General features: G+C 41.0%; 1 protein-coding gene across 1 annotated transcript in view; it reads left to right on the top strand.

Annotated features, from left to right (window-relative positions):
• LOC139412112 (cilia and flagella associated protein 77) overlaps positions 1 to 17,075 on the top strand; it is a 44,162-nt gene that overhangs the window by 12,641 nt on the left and 14,446 nt on the right. Inside the window, exons 2-3 of the mRNA XM_071158916.1 lie at positions 5,608 to 5,707; positions 8,682 to 8,925. Coding sequence (XP_071015017.1) covers positions 5,608 to 5,707; positions 8,682 to 8,925 — 344 coding nt within the window. The remainder of the gene's footprint in view (positions 1 to 5,607; positions 5,708 to 8,681; positions 8,926 to 17,075) is intronic.

The raw sequence follows: 17,075 nt of genomic DNA on the forward strand, positions 1-17,075 counted from the left end.
TAAAAAAGTACAACCCTGGAATGAGTAGGTAGGTCCAAGCTTTTGACTGGTCCTGTATGTGTGAAATTTGTTTTGATTTAGATTGGACTAATATCATGCATAGGGAAGCGCACAATTGGCCCAGCATCATCCAGGTAAACGTCATTGTAAATAAGAATGTGTTCTTAACTGACTTGCCTAGTTAAATAAAGGTTCGATTTAAAAATGTAAAATAAATAATGGGGAAAAACAGGGGGGAAAAATACATATCTGAATGGAGGTGTCACGAATTCTACCGAAGGTAACTCTTCTTTCTCCCTGTTCGGGCGGCGCTCGGTGGTCGGCGTCGCTGGTTTACTTGCCACCCCCACCCCTTTTTCCTTTTCTGTTTGTTTTTGTCTGTGATTCTTTTTCACACCTGGTTTCATTTGCGTTAATTTCTGTGTGTATAAGGGTAACCTTTTGCCTGCCTTAGTTTGTCCGGGATTAGATTTGTGTGTATTGTGCACGATTGTATTTACAGTTGGTTGTTTTCACGGTTACGCACGTGTATTTGAATGTGAGAACTGTGTTTGTTCCTCCGTGCGTTTGCACGAGTTCTCAGTATCGAGAGCTTAGCGACTGTGCCATTTTTGTGTTGGTGGACTGTCTGATTAAAATACGCTTCTCAGACATCCCTGCTCTCCTGCGCCTTACTCCTACACCTCTCACCTAGACGCACGTTATAACAGAAGGACACTATTCCCATGGTTCATTTGCATACCATCATGTTGTAAAGAGAGGCAATGTGCTTAATATTAGGAAGGTTTAGAAATGAATATAGTAGGCCTAGCCTATAGTAAGCTGATGGGATCCTCCTCTTTTTCATAGAGGTCATCACTCTGTTTTCTCACACAATTGCATAGCCTATAGGAATGTTGCTCAATGAGCTCATGGGCTCTCATGAAGTGTTTGATTCGATTTTCGATTACATTTGTATTGATGTCTGAGTGGTAAGAGAGACAATAGAGTGCTGAGTACCAGGCAGTTAGCACGTTTGGTAAGCTACTAATCAGCAGCATCAGAGCTTGGAGAAGTCAAATTACCGTGACTAAACGGTCACCATAACAGCCCTAAATGAGATCTTCACTGACTTTGTTGTTTGAAGGTTTTCAGGTTGTCATTCACTCATAAAGCTTGCAAACACTTGTCACATATGGTTATTTCCTTGGAGATATGATGTGCTTCCCTAATGGCACCCTATTCCCTATATCGTGCACTACTTTTGACCAAAGCCCTATGGAACCTAGTCAAAAGTAGTGTATTAAATATAGGGGTTTAAATAGGGTATTGGAGTTTAAATAGGGTTTGGGGTGGCAGGTAGCCTAGTGGTTAGAGCATTGAGCCAGTAACCCGAAAGGTTGCTAAATCGAATCCCCGAGCTGACATGGCTCTGCCCCTGAACAAGGCAGTTAACCCACTGTTCCTAGGCCATCTTTGTAAATAACTGACTTGCCTAGTTAAATAAAGGTTCAATAAAAAAAATATTAAAAATAAATAAATAGGGTGCCATTTGGGACGAACCATGGTGGTGTAATCCACATTTCATACATAGATGCTCAGGCAGGCTTTAAACGTGAGGTAATTTTCACAATGGTTATGCTGTGATTAACTATCTGGTAAAAGTGTTTCCATTGTATTCTAAATGAGACTTGTGTTTTGAGTCATGTCATAGCTGAAAGCCAGGCTTCAAGCTAGCGATGCCATATTGTATCTGTGTGTTTCCGTTGCTGGCACAAGGTATTCGCTATAACCAAAGGATGTTTTTATCTGCCTACAAATCACACAAGACAGCACGAGGGGGGAAGCTTTCGTATGTGTTCATCTGTGTGACTGACGCGTGCTCAGAACCTCTGTTTCTGTCACTCAGTGAAGAGCCTGCAGATCATAGGTACATGTCATACACTTCAATGTGTTCAGGTACTGTGGAGTAGCAATCCCTCGCACCCTTCTCTCATCACCCTAGCTGGGGTTTGGATTTTCTCTTCCCGTCTTTGTGGAGAGATGATGAGAACTTTACTTAAAAGCAAGAACTTGAATGGGGAACTTTGAAACAAGACGACCAAAGCGCAGTACAACATCACCTATTGCTCGTTCCCCGCACCCCTGACTTCCACCCCCTTGGAGATTCTCTCAGAGCTACAGTGTAGAGATGGCAGACAGGTGGTATAAAGCCGCACCTCAGTACTGGAGAAGAGGAGCTGCTTCATTCAGCCCCGTTTCTCTTAGTCACCCTTCAATCCTGGGCTGTGTCCCAACTGGCCCCCTATTCCCTATTTGGTGCACTACTTTATAGAGGGAATAGGGTGCCATTTGGGACAGGGGGGGTCCAACGCCAGTTAACAGGGGGGGTCCAATGCTACAGAGCACGCTATAGAAATGCATTATGTAGAACAAACCCGATTTGTCTACCATGTAATAGAATACGGGGATCGAGTCAGGTGCTCTATGCATTTCATTTCCATCTGCACCATTCTGAACATTTCACCTCTCTGTGTAGGCTACAGAAGCCAGTAAGAGACAAAGAATCACTCGACCACCATTGTGTCTTACTGCCGCTACTAAAACGCTTGCTCTTTTGAAACAAAACTCTCCATTTAAAAGGGTTGGTTAAATGTTTGTACCATATGACAATCAATGTCTTTCCAAAAATAATTTTGATCTTGTTTGGAATATTTTATGGAAATTAGTGCCTTTTAAGTACCTGGGATAATTAACAGTAATTTATACAGGTAGTGTCTTTCCACCTATTAACGTCTCTAAAGACTTACTGATAAAGTAGCTGACAATTGATCACTTCCACACAAGTCTGACATATTTGACGTTCTTGTCCGTGAGTTACAATTTTCAAATGTGCTCCCAAGTGCTGTTCTTCTTGCGACTTTGGCATAGATTTTTTTTGAAATTCAAAAAAAATGTGAATGGTTTCAACAGTGAGGTTAGAAACATCAAGGTCCTCAAGCTTTCCATGTTTGTTTCTGACAGCTTAGGGAATCTTCTGCATCTAGGAGCTCTTCAAAAATAGGACTGGTGAGGAAGAAATTGTGGATTCCGAAGCAGGCTGATACTGTTGTAGCCTGGTCCCCCCCCCCCCCCAAGATAGCAAATGAATACGTCATAAGCCATGGCAAAAACGTTTTGAATTCCAGTAAAATTAGCTGAGAAACTGCAAAATGTTCTTTCAGCATCATGGCAAAATGTGTAGAATAGTCACAAAGGCTCTCCGCACTGCCAAAGCTGACTCTTTCTCCTCTATTCTCATCCTCCTAGATCTATCTGCTGCCTTCAACACCGTGAATCATCAAATTCTCCTCTCCACCCTCTCAGGGCAGGGTGTCACAGGCTCTGCACACTCTTGGATTGCATCCTACCTGGCAGACCACTCCTACCAGGTGACATGGAGAGGTTCTGTGTGTGCACCACGTACTCTCACTACTGGTGTCCCCCAGGACTCGGTTCTAGGCCTTCTCTTCTTCTCTCTATAAGTCAGCCAGAGTGCAAAGAACCATGGCGTGACCCTGGACAACACCCTGTTGTTCTCTGCAAACATAAAACCAGTGACTCGCTCCTGCAGTTTCATGCTCTACAACATTCCTCACACAGGAAGCGGCGCAGGTCCTAATCCAGGCACTTGTCCTTTCCCATCTGGACTACTGCAACTCGCTGTTGGCTGGGCTTCCCGCTTGTGCCATCAAACACCTGAAACTTATCCAGAACGCTGCAGCCCGCCTGGTTTTCCACCTTCCCAAGTTCTCTCATGTCACCTCGCTCCTCCGCACACTCCACTGGCTTCCAGTCGAAGCTTACATCCACAACCAAATCAAATCAAATCAAATGTTATTTGTCACATACACATGGTTAGCAGATGTTAATGCGAGTGTAGCGAAATGCTTGTGCTTCTAGTTCTGACAATGCAGTAATAACCAACAAGTAATCTAACTAACAATTCCAAAACTACTGTCTTATACACACAAGTGTAAGGGGATAAAGAATATGTACATAAAGATATATGAATGAGTGATGGTACAGAGCGGCATAGGCAAGATACAGTAGATGGTATCGAGTACAGTATATACATATGAGATGAGTATGTAAACAAAGTGGCATAGTTAAAGTGGCTAGTGATACATGTATTACATAAAGATGCAGTAGATGATATAGAGTATAGTATATACGTATACATATGAGATGAATAATGTAGGGTATGTAAACATTATATTAGGTAGCATTGTTTAAAGTGGCTAGTGATATATTTTACATAATTTCCCATCAATTCCCATTATTAAAGTGGCTGGAGTTGAGTCAGTGTGTTGGCAGCAGCCACTCAATGTTAGTGGTGGCTGTTTAACAGTCTGATGGCCTTGAGATAGAAGCTGTTTTTCAGTCTCGGTCCCAGCTTTGATGCACCTGTACTGACCTCGCCTTCTGGATGATAGCGGGGTGAACAGGCAGTGGCTCGGGTGGTTGTTGTCCTTGATGATCTTTATGGCCTTCCTGTAACATCGGGTGGTGTAGGTGTCCTGGAGGGCAGGTAGTTTGCCCCCGGTGATGCGTTGTGCAGACCTCACTACCCTCTGGAGAGCCTTACGGTTGTGGGCAGAGCAGTTGCCGTACCAGGCGGTGATACAGCCCGCCAGGATGCTCTCGATTGTGCATCTGTAGAAGTTTGTGAGTGCTTTTGGTGACAAGCCAAATTTCTTCAGCCTCCTGAGGTTGAAGAGGCGCTGCTGCGCCTTCTTCACGATGCTGTCTGTGTGGGTGGACCAATTCAGTTTGTCTGTGATGTGTATGCCGAGGAACTTAAAACTTGCTACCCTCTCCACTACTGTTCCAACACCATGTCTACGGAGCAGCAAGAGGAACTGCCCCTCCCTACCTTCAGTCTATGCTCAAACCCTAAGCCCCAACCGGAGCACTCCATTCTGCTACCTCTGGTCTCTTGGCCTTCCCACCCCTACGGGAGGGCAACTCCTGCTCAGCCCAGTGCAAGCTCTTCTCTATCCTGGCACCCCAATGGTGGAACCAGCTCCCCCTAGCTGGAACCAGCCCCCCCTAGCTCTGACTCTATTGATACTGTAGCTACTTTGAGGAACAATGTACCTTCTATGCCTGTGATATAATGATTAGCTATCAAACTGCACATTTTTCTCTCGGACCCATGGAAATATGTGTTGGATTGTAGGGAATTAGCTTTAAAAGAGCAACATTTTCTCTCAGCCTTATAGCAAAATGTGTGGAAATGTCACCACTCTCACATTAATAGACAGAGCTATGGATGGACTAACCATCCAAGGTATCGAAATGGAGTTTTAACCATAGAGATCCTATTCTAATTCCTAATTCTATGTTTTGAGGCTATAACGTGTTGGTTTTCTTTTACATTGTTTACAAACTGGAGTAAAACCAGCTTATACTTTGGTTTCTGATGGGGTACAGCAGATGTACAAACTCATGAGACATTTATAAGTTATATTCTTCAATAATTCATTGATATATAGCATTAATTTATCAGTCCAAAAATGAATGTAGCAACCAAGGATTCTAGCTTTAAGGTGAATACTGTCTTGTTTTTCTGTCTGTTACCTACAGCCAGCGCTTGGGAAGACCAAGTCTAAAGGGTTGACATGTCTTGGACCTGACTTTGTGTACGGAACTGTTGCGACCATCCAGGACGGAGGAGTCTCAGAAGGTAGGGGGTGTGCAAAGTGGCCATCCTGCATCACTCAATTGGGTGTTAGTCTACACATTGGGGGTGACATAAAATCATTACTATTACTATGAATCCTCTTTTGCATCCCCTGTGGTCCATTATTTTCTTTAACCACAGACTTAGCATTGATAGGTGTGTGGAACCCCTCCACAGCCCACAATAAAAAATTTAAAAAACTCCACAGCACATGTTAAAAACAATCTTGGATATTATTCAGAGGCGTGTCTCAGGCACACACACGCTGGCTGCACTGGAGAGGGCTGGATTGTGACGGCCATAGCAGTGTCATATGGCCAACTATTTCATTACTTAGGGAATAGGGTGCCATTTGGGATACAGCCCATGTGTCCCCATTACCGTCAGCCCTGATGTCACAGTGTGTTTGGCTGAGAAAGCGTCCCCTCAGGCAGCCGGCCCTCCCTGTCACTCTTCCTCTTTTCACCAGCTAAACTGTGCATGTCCTCCTCCTCGTCCTCCTCCTTCTCCAGCTGGAGAATGATAATGATGCTCTTCCGTCAGCGGACAGACGCCGGGGAATGTCAAACTCTCTCCTGAACCCCCACCAAACCAACCCTTGAACCCCCCTCCAGGCCCTCGCCACTCACACCCAGTGGAAACGTCTCGACTGTCAATCGTGAGCCGCTCTAAGTGTTTAAACACTCAACTCTCTCAAATAACCCCCCCCCCTTAGATCTGTCACTACCCACTAGACAGAGAGCGCTCTTTTAAAAATGACGTAAAAAAAGTGTGAATTTCAATAATTGTGACAAGGATAACAAAGGCTCACTGTCAGCAACGGTGGTAACGACACCTGGGGAACACACCTCCATATTGTCACCGAGACAGAGATGACTGAGAGAGGGAGTCAAGCGCCATATGGAGATGTCACCGTCTCGCAACTAATCAAAACCCCTCTGATGGAAATTGGTGTTGCAATGAGCTGCTTCACAAAGAACAGTCTTGTTCCAACTCTTTACACAGCTATAAATATTTCAGGAAAGACATTATCTACTGTACGTGAGCGATTGATCTATCTTTGCATAGTTGTAGCCGTGTAGACGCCGCCCAGCTGGCACATTTGGTTCCTTTAAAGTTGTGTGAACATGTGTTTTTGGATTTCCATTGGTTGTGGGATCGAAGCCAACGTTCTGAGAAAAGAAGTGAAAATATCGCCTGTTCTGGTAGCGTTTATTTTTAAGTTGCAGGGAGGTTCTGAGAAAGTTTTACTCTGATTCCTTTAAAGTTTCCCGTGAGGTTTTAAATAAGTATTTTAATTTCACGGCTTGCTTATTTTGGGTCAACTTTTTGGAACTCCATGCACAGATAGGACACATAAAAATGTATTTCCTTAGGCATTAATCATGCAAACACATTTATTTTTTGTGACACAGCATCAGTGAGATACAAACCTATGATGATCTGTTCCCTATCCATGGAATTAGTCCCCTGTGACACCAGTATCCATACATACCAGCTCCAGCTAGCATGTCATGTTTATTTACGCACACAAAGCTGTTCATTTTAGTATATTCAAACAGCCCATTTCAAAAGAAACAAGCACTCATTAAGATCAGGTGTGGCCAATTGTATGTATGGCCAACATCCCTGTACACACTTAACAAGATAGAGGATAGAGAGTTTTGTCTTAACGTTCGCAAAACAATTTGAGAACATGACTTTAAATATAACCATGACGAAACCTGTAAGAAACGTTATGCTGAAGTACTGAAATTCCCAAAGAAGAATGTTGTTTCTCAATGCTCTCTAAACTTTTTGAGAACATTCCCAATGTCAAAACAGTTGGATAACATTACCAAAATGTAAATGTAACCATGTTTGAACTTTTAGGAAACTTTGTTAAAGTTATGGAATAAGAAGAACATTTTTTGTTGTTGTTGTTGTGATGTTCCTTGAATGTGCTGAGAATGTTCCAAAGCCGAGCAACTATCCTGCACTATTCCCAGAAAGTTGTGGGAAGGTTTTATGCAAAATAACCATAGGACAACTACACTCTCACCAAGCGCTGAGAAATATATGGTTCTCAGAATGTTATGTGCCAGCTTTGTACCTGTAAAATAGTTCAATTTGATTTCCATTTCAAAGACATCTGTAGGGAATTTGTCTTGGATGAGTTGATAAGGGTGTGTGTGTTACGTTACGGCCGTATTCTAAATGTCATATCAGTTTTTTATTTTTAATACATTTGCTAACATTTCTAAAAACCTGTTTTTGCTTTGTCATTATGGGGTATTATGTGTAGATTAATGAGATGAAATGATTATATATATTTTTTAGAATATGGCAAACGTAACAAAATGTGGAAAAGGTCAAGGGGTCTGAATACTTTGTGAATGCACTGTACTGTGTATTTCCAAACTATGAGGTATTATCATAATGCTCTTTTAGTGTAAGTGCTGTTCGAAAAGCCTGCCTGACATTTCAGCCTGTTTTGGTGGGATGGACTTTGTGGTAAAAATTGGTTAATAGACCAGAACTCTAAACGTCTCTGCCAATAATTTTCCTTTTTACCCTCACTACTCAGACCACTCCCAGACAGTCCTAGCAAAATTCTTGCTTGAGAAATCAATTTTTGTGTATTTTCTACCATTTTAATTAAGAATCACCGTAAGATACTTAATTGTTACCCAGAAACTATTTGATATTGAGATAAAAAAATGGCTTCATTAGACCTTTTAATAACAAATTTGACATTTGTCTTTGGGGGGGAAGTAACTGTTGAAGTATATATGGGGAAAATATTGGGGGTGAATCTTTCTAATTTGGTTTTGTCTACTTGATTATATACAGAAAGAAAAACAGAAGTAAATAAATAAATACAAATAATAACAATATATTAGATAAAAAATAAATAGTAATTGCGTGTAAGAGGAGACACTGTGAATACAGGCCCTGAACTCACTCTCTGCCGTTGTGTTGTGCCCTACTCTCCCAGCCTTGTCCAACTGGCACACACACTGCCTACCCACCAGTGGCAGTAGAGGCCACTCCAGGAGGCCTGGGAAGGACTTTGTGGCTCTGAACCGCGAGGGGGTGAAGTCTGGCCTGGTGACTGCCAAGGAGCATTATCAGTACCGCGCCACCCACGACAGGAGACAAGCCTCCCTTGCCAGAAGGGGCTCCCGTGTCCCTGTGCCCCCTCGCATCCCCCCTGACACTACCTTTGGCATCTCGACACAGTGAGTGTCCCACTTTAGTTGATCTGATGTGGGGTTGTGTTAAAAATGACACCAGTGCACTAGATAGGTAATAGCAATAATGTAATTTCAGACTCAACTTCTCTCATACTGGAACAGGGCATCACAACATGAATGGAAGGAAACTAGGGCTACAATACTGTGGATGGCCAATTTGCTAACATGTTCTATCCATTTTCATTAAGATATAGCAGTAAATCTTCTCTACACTGTTTTCATTTTGACAAAAGGTGAATTTGCCATTGCACTTCTTAACGTGAGCTGGATAGCCAGCCGACGCCACCACTTAGCTAACAAATCAATTTGTAGCTATTATGCACAACGGCACAACTTGTATAGAATGTGCACGCTGTGCTCTGTAGCGTACAGATATCTCTCCACCAAAGCTTTATACGTGTCTGTCTCCTCTCAAGGGAACAAATGTTTGAATTCACAGCAGCAGTGGATATGTTATTAATAGATCTCAAGCAAGAGATCCCATTGAAATAATGAAATCACAACCAGAGCAACATGAATAGGTGCCAGCATTTATTTAGCTTAATTCCCTAGATGAGGATCTGCTCTGTGTGTTCATAAGGAAAAATCCGAACACACATAGATACGAGTAATTGGTAAATGGCTAATCCAGTTGTTTTCAGCTGCAATGTTGCGTCTTTGGCATCATTAAAAGTGAAGACTGTTATTTTATCAAATCAATTCTCTGTAATTATTATTACGTGATTAAACTAATCATGTAACTGTAATTAACTAGGAAGTCGGGGCACCAAGGAAAATCTTCAGATTACAAAGTTATAATTTTCTTAATATAACTCTTCAGATATTTTAATATCTGGTCAATTTGTCTTCTTATTAATGAATTATCCTTTACCTCACGTCAGTCTCATTCCAAACGTTAGTAAATTGTTGGTTATCTGCACGAACCCAGCCTTTGCTATGAATCATCCATACACCAATTGTCTGAATAATTTATTTACTAACTAACTAAATAATCACAGAAATACACAAACAAACAAACAGCAGATCTGTTACAAACAAACGATATGGAAGATTCCCTAGTGGGCTAAGCCCATATGACGGCTTGGTGGACAAAGGGAAGTGGGTGTGGACTGAGCGAGAGCGGGAAGGACAAAAGGGATCACTACACACAGTTGACAACTATATTAAGTGAAATGCTAATCCTTTGCACATGAACGCTCACTCATTCTGGAATAATTGCAATCAATATACACTGCTCAAAAAAATAACGGGAACACTAAAATAACACATCCTAGATCTGAATGAATGAAATATTCTTATTAAATACTTTTTTCTTTACATAGTTGAATGTGCTGACAACAAAATCACACAAAAATGATCAATGGAAATCAAATTTATCAACCCATGGAGGTCTGGATTTGGAGTCACACTCAAAATTAAAGTGGAAAACCACACTACAGGCTGATCCAACTTTGATGTAATGTCCTTAAAACAAGTCAAAATGAGGCTCAGTAGTGTGTGTGGCCTCCACGTGCCTGTATGACCTCCCTAAAAGGCCTGGGCATGCTCCTGATGAGGTGGCGGATGGTCTCCTGAGGGATCTCCTCCCAGACCTGGACTAAAGCATCCGCCAACTCCTGGACAGTCTGTGGTGCAACGTGGCGTTGGTGGATGGAGCGAGACATGATGTCCCAGATGTGCTCAATTGGATTCAGGTCTGGGGAACGGGCGGGCCAGTCCATAGCATCAATGCCTTCCTCTTGCAGGAACTGCTGGCACACTCCAGCCACATGAGGTCTAGCATTGTCTTGCATTAGGTGGAACCCAGGGCCAAACGCACCAGCATATGAACCACTCCTTTATTGGGGGTGTCTTGCGAATTGCCTATAATTTCCACCTGTTGTCTATTCCATTTGCACAACAGCATGTGAAATGTATTGTCAATCAGTGTTTCTTCCTAAGTGGACAGTTTGATTTCACAGAAGTGTGATTGACTTGGAGTTACATTGTGTTGTTTAAGTGTTCCCTTTTTTTTTTTTGAGCAGTGTATATTTACGCCCAGGAGTCGTCATGATCTCTGTTGGATTCGTCAGTCTGTCTGCTGGAGAGTCAGTTCATCCGCATCTCTTTCGCTCTCTCTATTTCTCTGAAGATCAAAGTCTTTTGTGGTTGGAATATCTACTTCAGAGTTCCATTCAGAAATGTTCTCATAGAATAGGTGTTTCGGCGGTTGTTGGTATCCGCATCCCAGGTTTACATAATTTCTAGCTGCAGACTAGTTAGTATCTAAGATTTGCTCTTATCCTGTAGGGATCGATAGTCTCAGAGTTGAACCATTTCCAGCCATGTAGCCAATGCTCCATTTTATTTATTTAACCTTTATTTAACCAGGAAAGGCTCATTGAGATTTAAAATCTATTTTTCAAGAGCATCCTGGCCAAGATAGGCAGCACCAAGTCATTACAAAAATTACAGACAAACAACATGAAAAACTACAAGTAATCTAGTAAAAACCATAGCAAAATCAAAAACAGCAAATTAAAAACATTGACAGGTCAGGGAATCAGTCTCAAGATCATTCATCAGTTATTTAAAAATACCAATCGGGACAAGTTCTTCCATTTTGAAAGTATTTTGTAAGGCGTTCCAAGACGATGGCGCAGAGTACATAAAAGCCCTTTTACCAAATCCAGTTTGGACATTTGGAACAGTTAGCAGGAAAAGGTCCAGCAAACGAAGAGAGTACCCACCACATTTCTGAAAAATAAAAATGCCCAAATAAAAAGGTAGTAAACCCAAAATGGCTTTGTAAATAAAAGTATACCCGTGACTGAGCCTACGAGTGACTAGAGAAGGCCAGCCAACCCTGGTATACAAAGTGCAGAGGTGAGTAAGGGTTTTGCAGTTTTAAATAAATCTCAAAGTGCCATAGTAAAGGGTGTCAATTGATCTCAAACACGGAGCGGAAGCATTCATATATAAAATATCCCCATAGTCTAATAAAGGCATAAATGTAGCTGATACTAGCCTCCTTCTGGCTTCAAAAGAAAAACAGGCCTTATTCCTAAAATAAAATCCCAATTTCAGCTTCAATTTTTTTGTAAGTTGTTGAATATGCAATTTAAAAGAGGCCATCATCAATTAAAATTCCAAGATATTTATATGAGGTTACAACTTCAATCTCCTTGCCCTGACAGGTAGTAATAGGTGAAAGGTTCAGAGGTCTATTTCTTGCATTAGAAAACACCATTAGTTTAGTTTTGTCAGTATTGAGGATAAGCTTCAATTGACACAAGGTATGTTGAACAGTATAAAAAGCAGTTTGCAAGTTCTGGAAAGCTTTTGTAAGAGACAAGGCACAACAGTAAATAACTATCATCAGCATAAAAATGAAGTTGCACATTTTCTGTCTAAATAATTTATTTAAATAGTGAATAAGAGAGGACCAAGTACAGAGGGTCACACCATTAAAGACTGACAATTTAACAGACATAAGCCCATCAAATTGAGTGCACTGAGTTCTATCAGGCAGATAGTTAGCAAACCATGCAACTGCATGCTCTGAAAGACCTACACTCGACAATCTCTGCCTTAGTATAGCATGATCAACTGTATCAAAAGCCTTAGCGAGATCAATAAAAAGTGAGACACACTGCTGTTTTTTGTCAAGGGCTTCAATGATATCATTTAAAACATTCATGGCTGCTGTAATTGTGCTATGCTTCTTCCTGAAGCCTGATTGGTACATTGATAAAATAGAGTTAGTAAATAAACTCTTTTAGCTGTTCACTCACAAGGGTTTCAAGTATTTTCACCAGGGGTGACAGCTTTGAGATTGCCTATAATTATTTAAAAGAGTTGGATCTCCCCCTTTTAAAAGTGGTAGGACAGATGCTGATTTCCAGATCTTTGGTATTTCATTACATTCCAGGGTTAGATTGAACAGATATGTAAGTGGTTCAGCTATGAAATCAGCTGCCAGATTTAAAAAGCAGGGATCCAAAAGATCAGGACCTGCAGGATTTCTCTGATCTAAAGATTTCAGGGCTTTATGTACCACCTGCACTGAGAATGGCAAAAAGCTAAACGTTTGACCAGCTCTCACTGGTTCATCCACACAGGGTTGTACAGAGACAGAGAACACTGAATCAAACAGCCTACCAGATGATACAAAGTGCTCATTGAAACAATTCAGCATTTCAGTTTTGTCATATACAGCAGCAGAGTCCTTCAAAACACATGACGGTAATTCATTAACATTACTGTTACCAGACATAGACTTAATAGCCTTCCAAAACTTTCTAGGGTCATTCAGGTCATCAGTGGTAACAGACATAAAATATTCAGACTTGGCCTTCCTGAGAAGAAAATAACACTTGTTTCGTAACTGCCTAAAAATAAGCCAATCAGCATCAGATCATGATTTCCTTACTTTAGCCCAGGCTAGATTATGGTTGTGAATAATACAAAACAGCTCAGAAGAAAACCATGGATTATCCCGCCCTTTAACCCTGAACCTGCAGAATGGGGCATGTTTGTTTACTATTTGGACAAAACCATCATAAAAACAAATCATGAAAGAAAGCCTGCTCATTAAAACACTTCAAATTTCTCTTACAAATAAAACATGGGTTTGTCTTACGAACCTTAGTATTTCTAACAACAGCACAATGGTCACAAATCAGTCTTGGTACTCAAACCTGTGCCACCTCAGCTGACACCGAGGTATGCTTGGTCTAAAGAGGATTTCCTCAGGAGGGGATTTTATTCGTAACAGTTGAAAAGGCAGTTCTATGATGCCTGATCATGTCTGTGCTCACGGGGGCGGGCCAATGACTTAGTTAAACTTTTAAATGATTACATAATTTCACAAATAGTTTCATTTTTACTCATTCATTTTATACAACGGAGGCACCTGTATAAACAGAGTTAGGGTAATGTGGCTGTATTGTATTTCATGAGGTCACAAACATGAAACAAAACGGACCGGGTCGTAGCTGGCTTCTCCACCGACTGTTTACACATTCTCCAAAATATGGATATTGTTCCATTCTCAAATTCTGGAATGTAGTAGAATTTGGCAGGAGTTCCTTTGTTCTACTGTGAAACTCTCTCCATACTGCATGAAAAGGGTGAGAGAGTCTCTGCCAGGAATTTATGACCTGAGATAACAGAACCTGGGTGTAGGAGAGAGTGAGAAGCCATGATCTATACCCCCCCCCCCCCCCCAGATCATGTGACAGATCATGTGACACTTAGATTGCACACAGGTGGACTTTATTTAACTAATTATGTGACTTCTGAAGGTGATTGGTTAAACCAGATCTTATTTAGGGGCTTCATAGCAAAGGGGGTGAATACATGCAGTGGGTCCACCTTTAAAAGTTGCGAGCTTACAGCTTCATTGCTTCAGACCACCACAAGGGGGAATTAGAGCACTCATTATGCATTTGGGACCCAAGGTTTTTATATGACCAATCATATTGAGTGGTTCCATTGACAAATTTGATGCGAGCCACCCGTCCTTGGTGACTTCCTTCAGCAAAGATGGCTGACAAAACAGGACGGCGGAAGCAAATGTAAGTCTTATAACGTCATAACGAGTCAAGCAAAAAATGTACAAGCTAGCTAAAGCATTTACTGCAAATTGAATGTACAATTATGTAAGCTTGCCTTGCCGTGCAATGCAGCTGAAGTAACATAGCTAGCTAACTATTTACTTGCTTATTGTGTAGTGGAGGATAAAAATAACTGTATGCCTATGGATGTGTAGCTAGCTACAGTATGTAGCCGATCTGTGTATGGACCTTAAAACACTAGATTCTGAAACTAATATTCATATCAATCTATGAACCTCAACCTCATAGTTGTTGTATCAACTTCAAGTCTGAATGGTATTAATGAAGCCTATGGATAGAGTAGAATATAATAACTGTATTGTGCCAAGGATGCAAGTCCTACATACAGTTGAAGTCGGAGGTTTACATACACCTTGGCCAAAACCATTTAAACTCAGTTTTTCACAATTCCTGACATTTAATCAGAGCAGAAATTCCCTGTCTTAGGTCAGTTAGGATCACCACTTTATTTTAAGAATGTGAAATGTCAGAATAATAGTAGAGAGAATGATTTATCTCAGCTTGTATTTCTTTCATCACATTCCCAGTGGGTTAGAAGTTTACATACACTCAATTAGTACTTGGTAGCATTGCCTTTATATTGTTTAACTTGGGTCAAACATTTCGGGTAGCCTTCCACAAGCTTCCCACAATAAGTTGGGTGAATTGTGGCCCATTCCTCCTGACAGAGCTGGTGTAACTGAGTCAGGTTTGTAGGCCTCCTTATCGCACATGGTTTTCAGTTCTGCCCACACATTTTCTATAGGATTGAGGTCAGGGTTTTGTGATGGCCACTCCAATACCTTGACTTTGTTGTCCTTATGCCATTTTGCCACAACCTTGGAAGTATGCTTGGGGTCATTGTCCATTTGGAAGACCCATTTGCGACCAAGCTTTAACTTCCTGACTGATGTCTTGATGTTGCTTCAATATATGCTTATCATTTCCCTGCCTCATGATGCCATCTATTTTTTGAAGTGCACCACAACATGATGCTGCCACCCCCGTGCTTCACGGTTGGGATGGTGTTCTTCGGCTTGCAAGCCTCCCCCTTTTTCCTTCAAACATAACAATTGTCATTATGGCCAAACAGTTCTACTTTTGTTTCTAGAGGACATTTCTCCAAAAAGTACAATCTTCGTCCCCATGTGCAGTCTGGCTTTTTTTATGGCGGTTTTGGAGCAGTGGCAGAATGCGTCTCTTTCCTGAGGGGTATGATGGCTGCGTGGTCCCATGATGTTTATACGTGCGTACTATTGTTTATACAGATGAACGTGGTACCTTCAGGCCTTTGGAAATTGCTCCCAAGGATGAACCAGATTTGTGGAGGTCCACCATTTTTATCGGAGGTCTTGGCCGATATCTTTTGATTTTCCCATGATGTCAAGCAAAGAGGCACTGAGTTTGAAGGTAGGCCTTGAAATACATCCACAGGTACACCTCCAATTGACTTAAATTATGTCAATTAGCCTATCAAAGCTTCTAAAGCCATGACATAATTTTCTGCAATTTTCCAAGCTGTAAAGGTACATTCAACTTAGTGTATGTAAACTTCTGAACCTCTGGAATTGTGATACAGTGAATTATAAGTGAAATAATCTGTCTAAACAATTGTTGGATAAATTACTTGTGCCATGCACTATGTAGATGTCCTAACCGACTTGCCAAAACTTTAGTTTGTTAATAAGAAATTTGTGGAGTGGTTGAAAAACAAGTTTTAATGACTCCAACCTAAGTGTTTGTAAACTTCCAATTTCAACTGTAAGTAATTTTCTATTAAGGTGTCTTTACTTTTACTCAAGTTTGAGAATTTAGTCCTTTGTCCACCACTGCAAATAACCTATAATTGACATTCTGCGGAGCATTAAAAAAAATTAAGCGACCAGAGTAAAAATTCTCAGAACCTCCCAGCAACCTAAAAATAAACCCTCCCAGAACAGGCAAACTTGTCATTTCTGTTTTCAGAATGTAAAAAAAACTTTCAGTTTTACCAGTCTAGAAACGTATGGCTTAATTCTCACAAAAACATATGTTTCCACATCTTACATTCACAATAAGTACTATGAAGCATTCAGTCAGTACTATGAAGCATTCAGTCAATATGAAGGATTCACAGTCAGTACTATGAAGCATTCAGTCAGTACTACAAAACACTCAATCAGACCTATAAAGCATTCACAATAAGTACTATGAAGCATTCACAGTCAGTACTATGAAGCATTCAGTCAATATGAAGGATTCACACTACTACGAAACTCAGTCAGACCTATGAAGAATTCACAGTCAGTACTATGAAGCATTCACAGTCAGTACTATGAAGCATTCACAGTCAGTACTATGAAGAATTCACAGTCAGTACTATGAAGCAGTGGTGTAGCGCAATTTATTTTTTAGGACGTCATAATTTCTAATTCAAAGTTTTGTACCGACAGATGTAGAATAGGGCTATGCATAACATCCATCCTCCAATTGCAACGTCTGCTTATGCTCACACGTATTGTCTCAAGAAAAAAATAAAATATTAATACACTGAAACAC

This window comes from Oncorhynchus clarkii, chromosome 6, assembly GCF_045791955.1.
Source record: "Oncorhynchus clarkii lewisi isolate Uvic-CL-2024 chromosome 6, UVic_Ocla_1.0, whole genome shotgun sequence".
NCBI classification, from domain to species: Eukaryota; Metazoa; Chordata; class Actinopteri; order Salmoniformes; family Salmonidae; genus Oncorhynchus; species Oncorhynchus clarkii.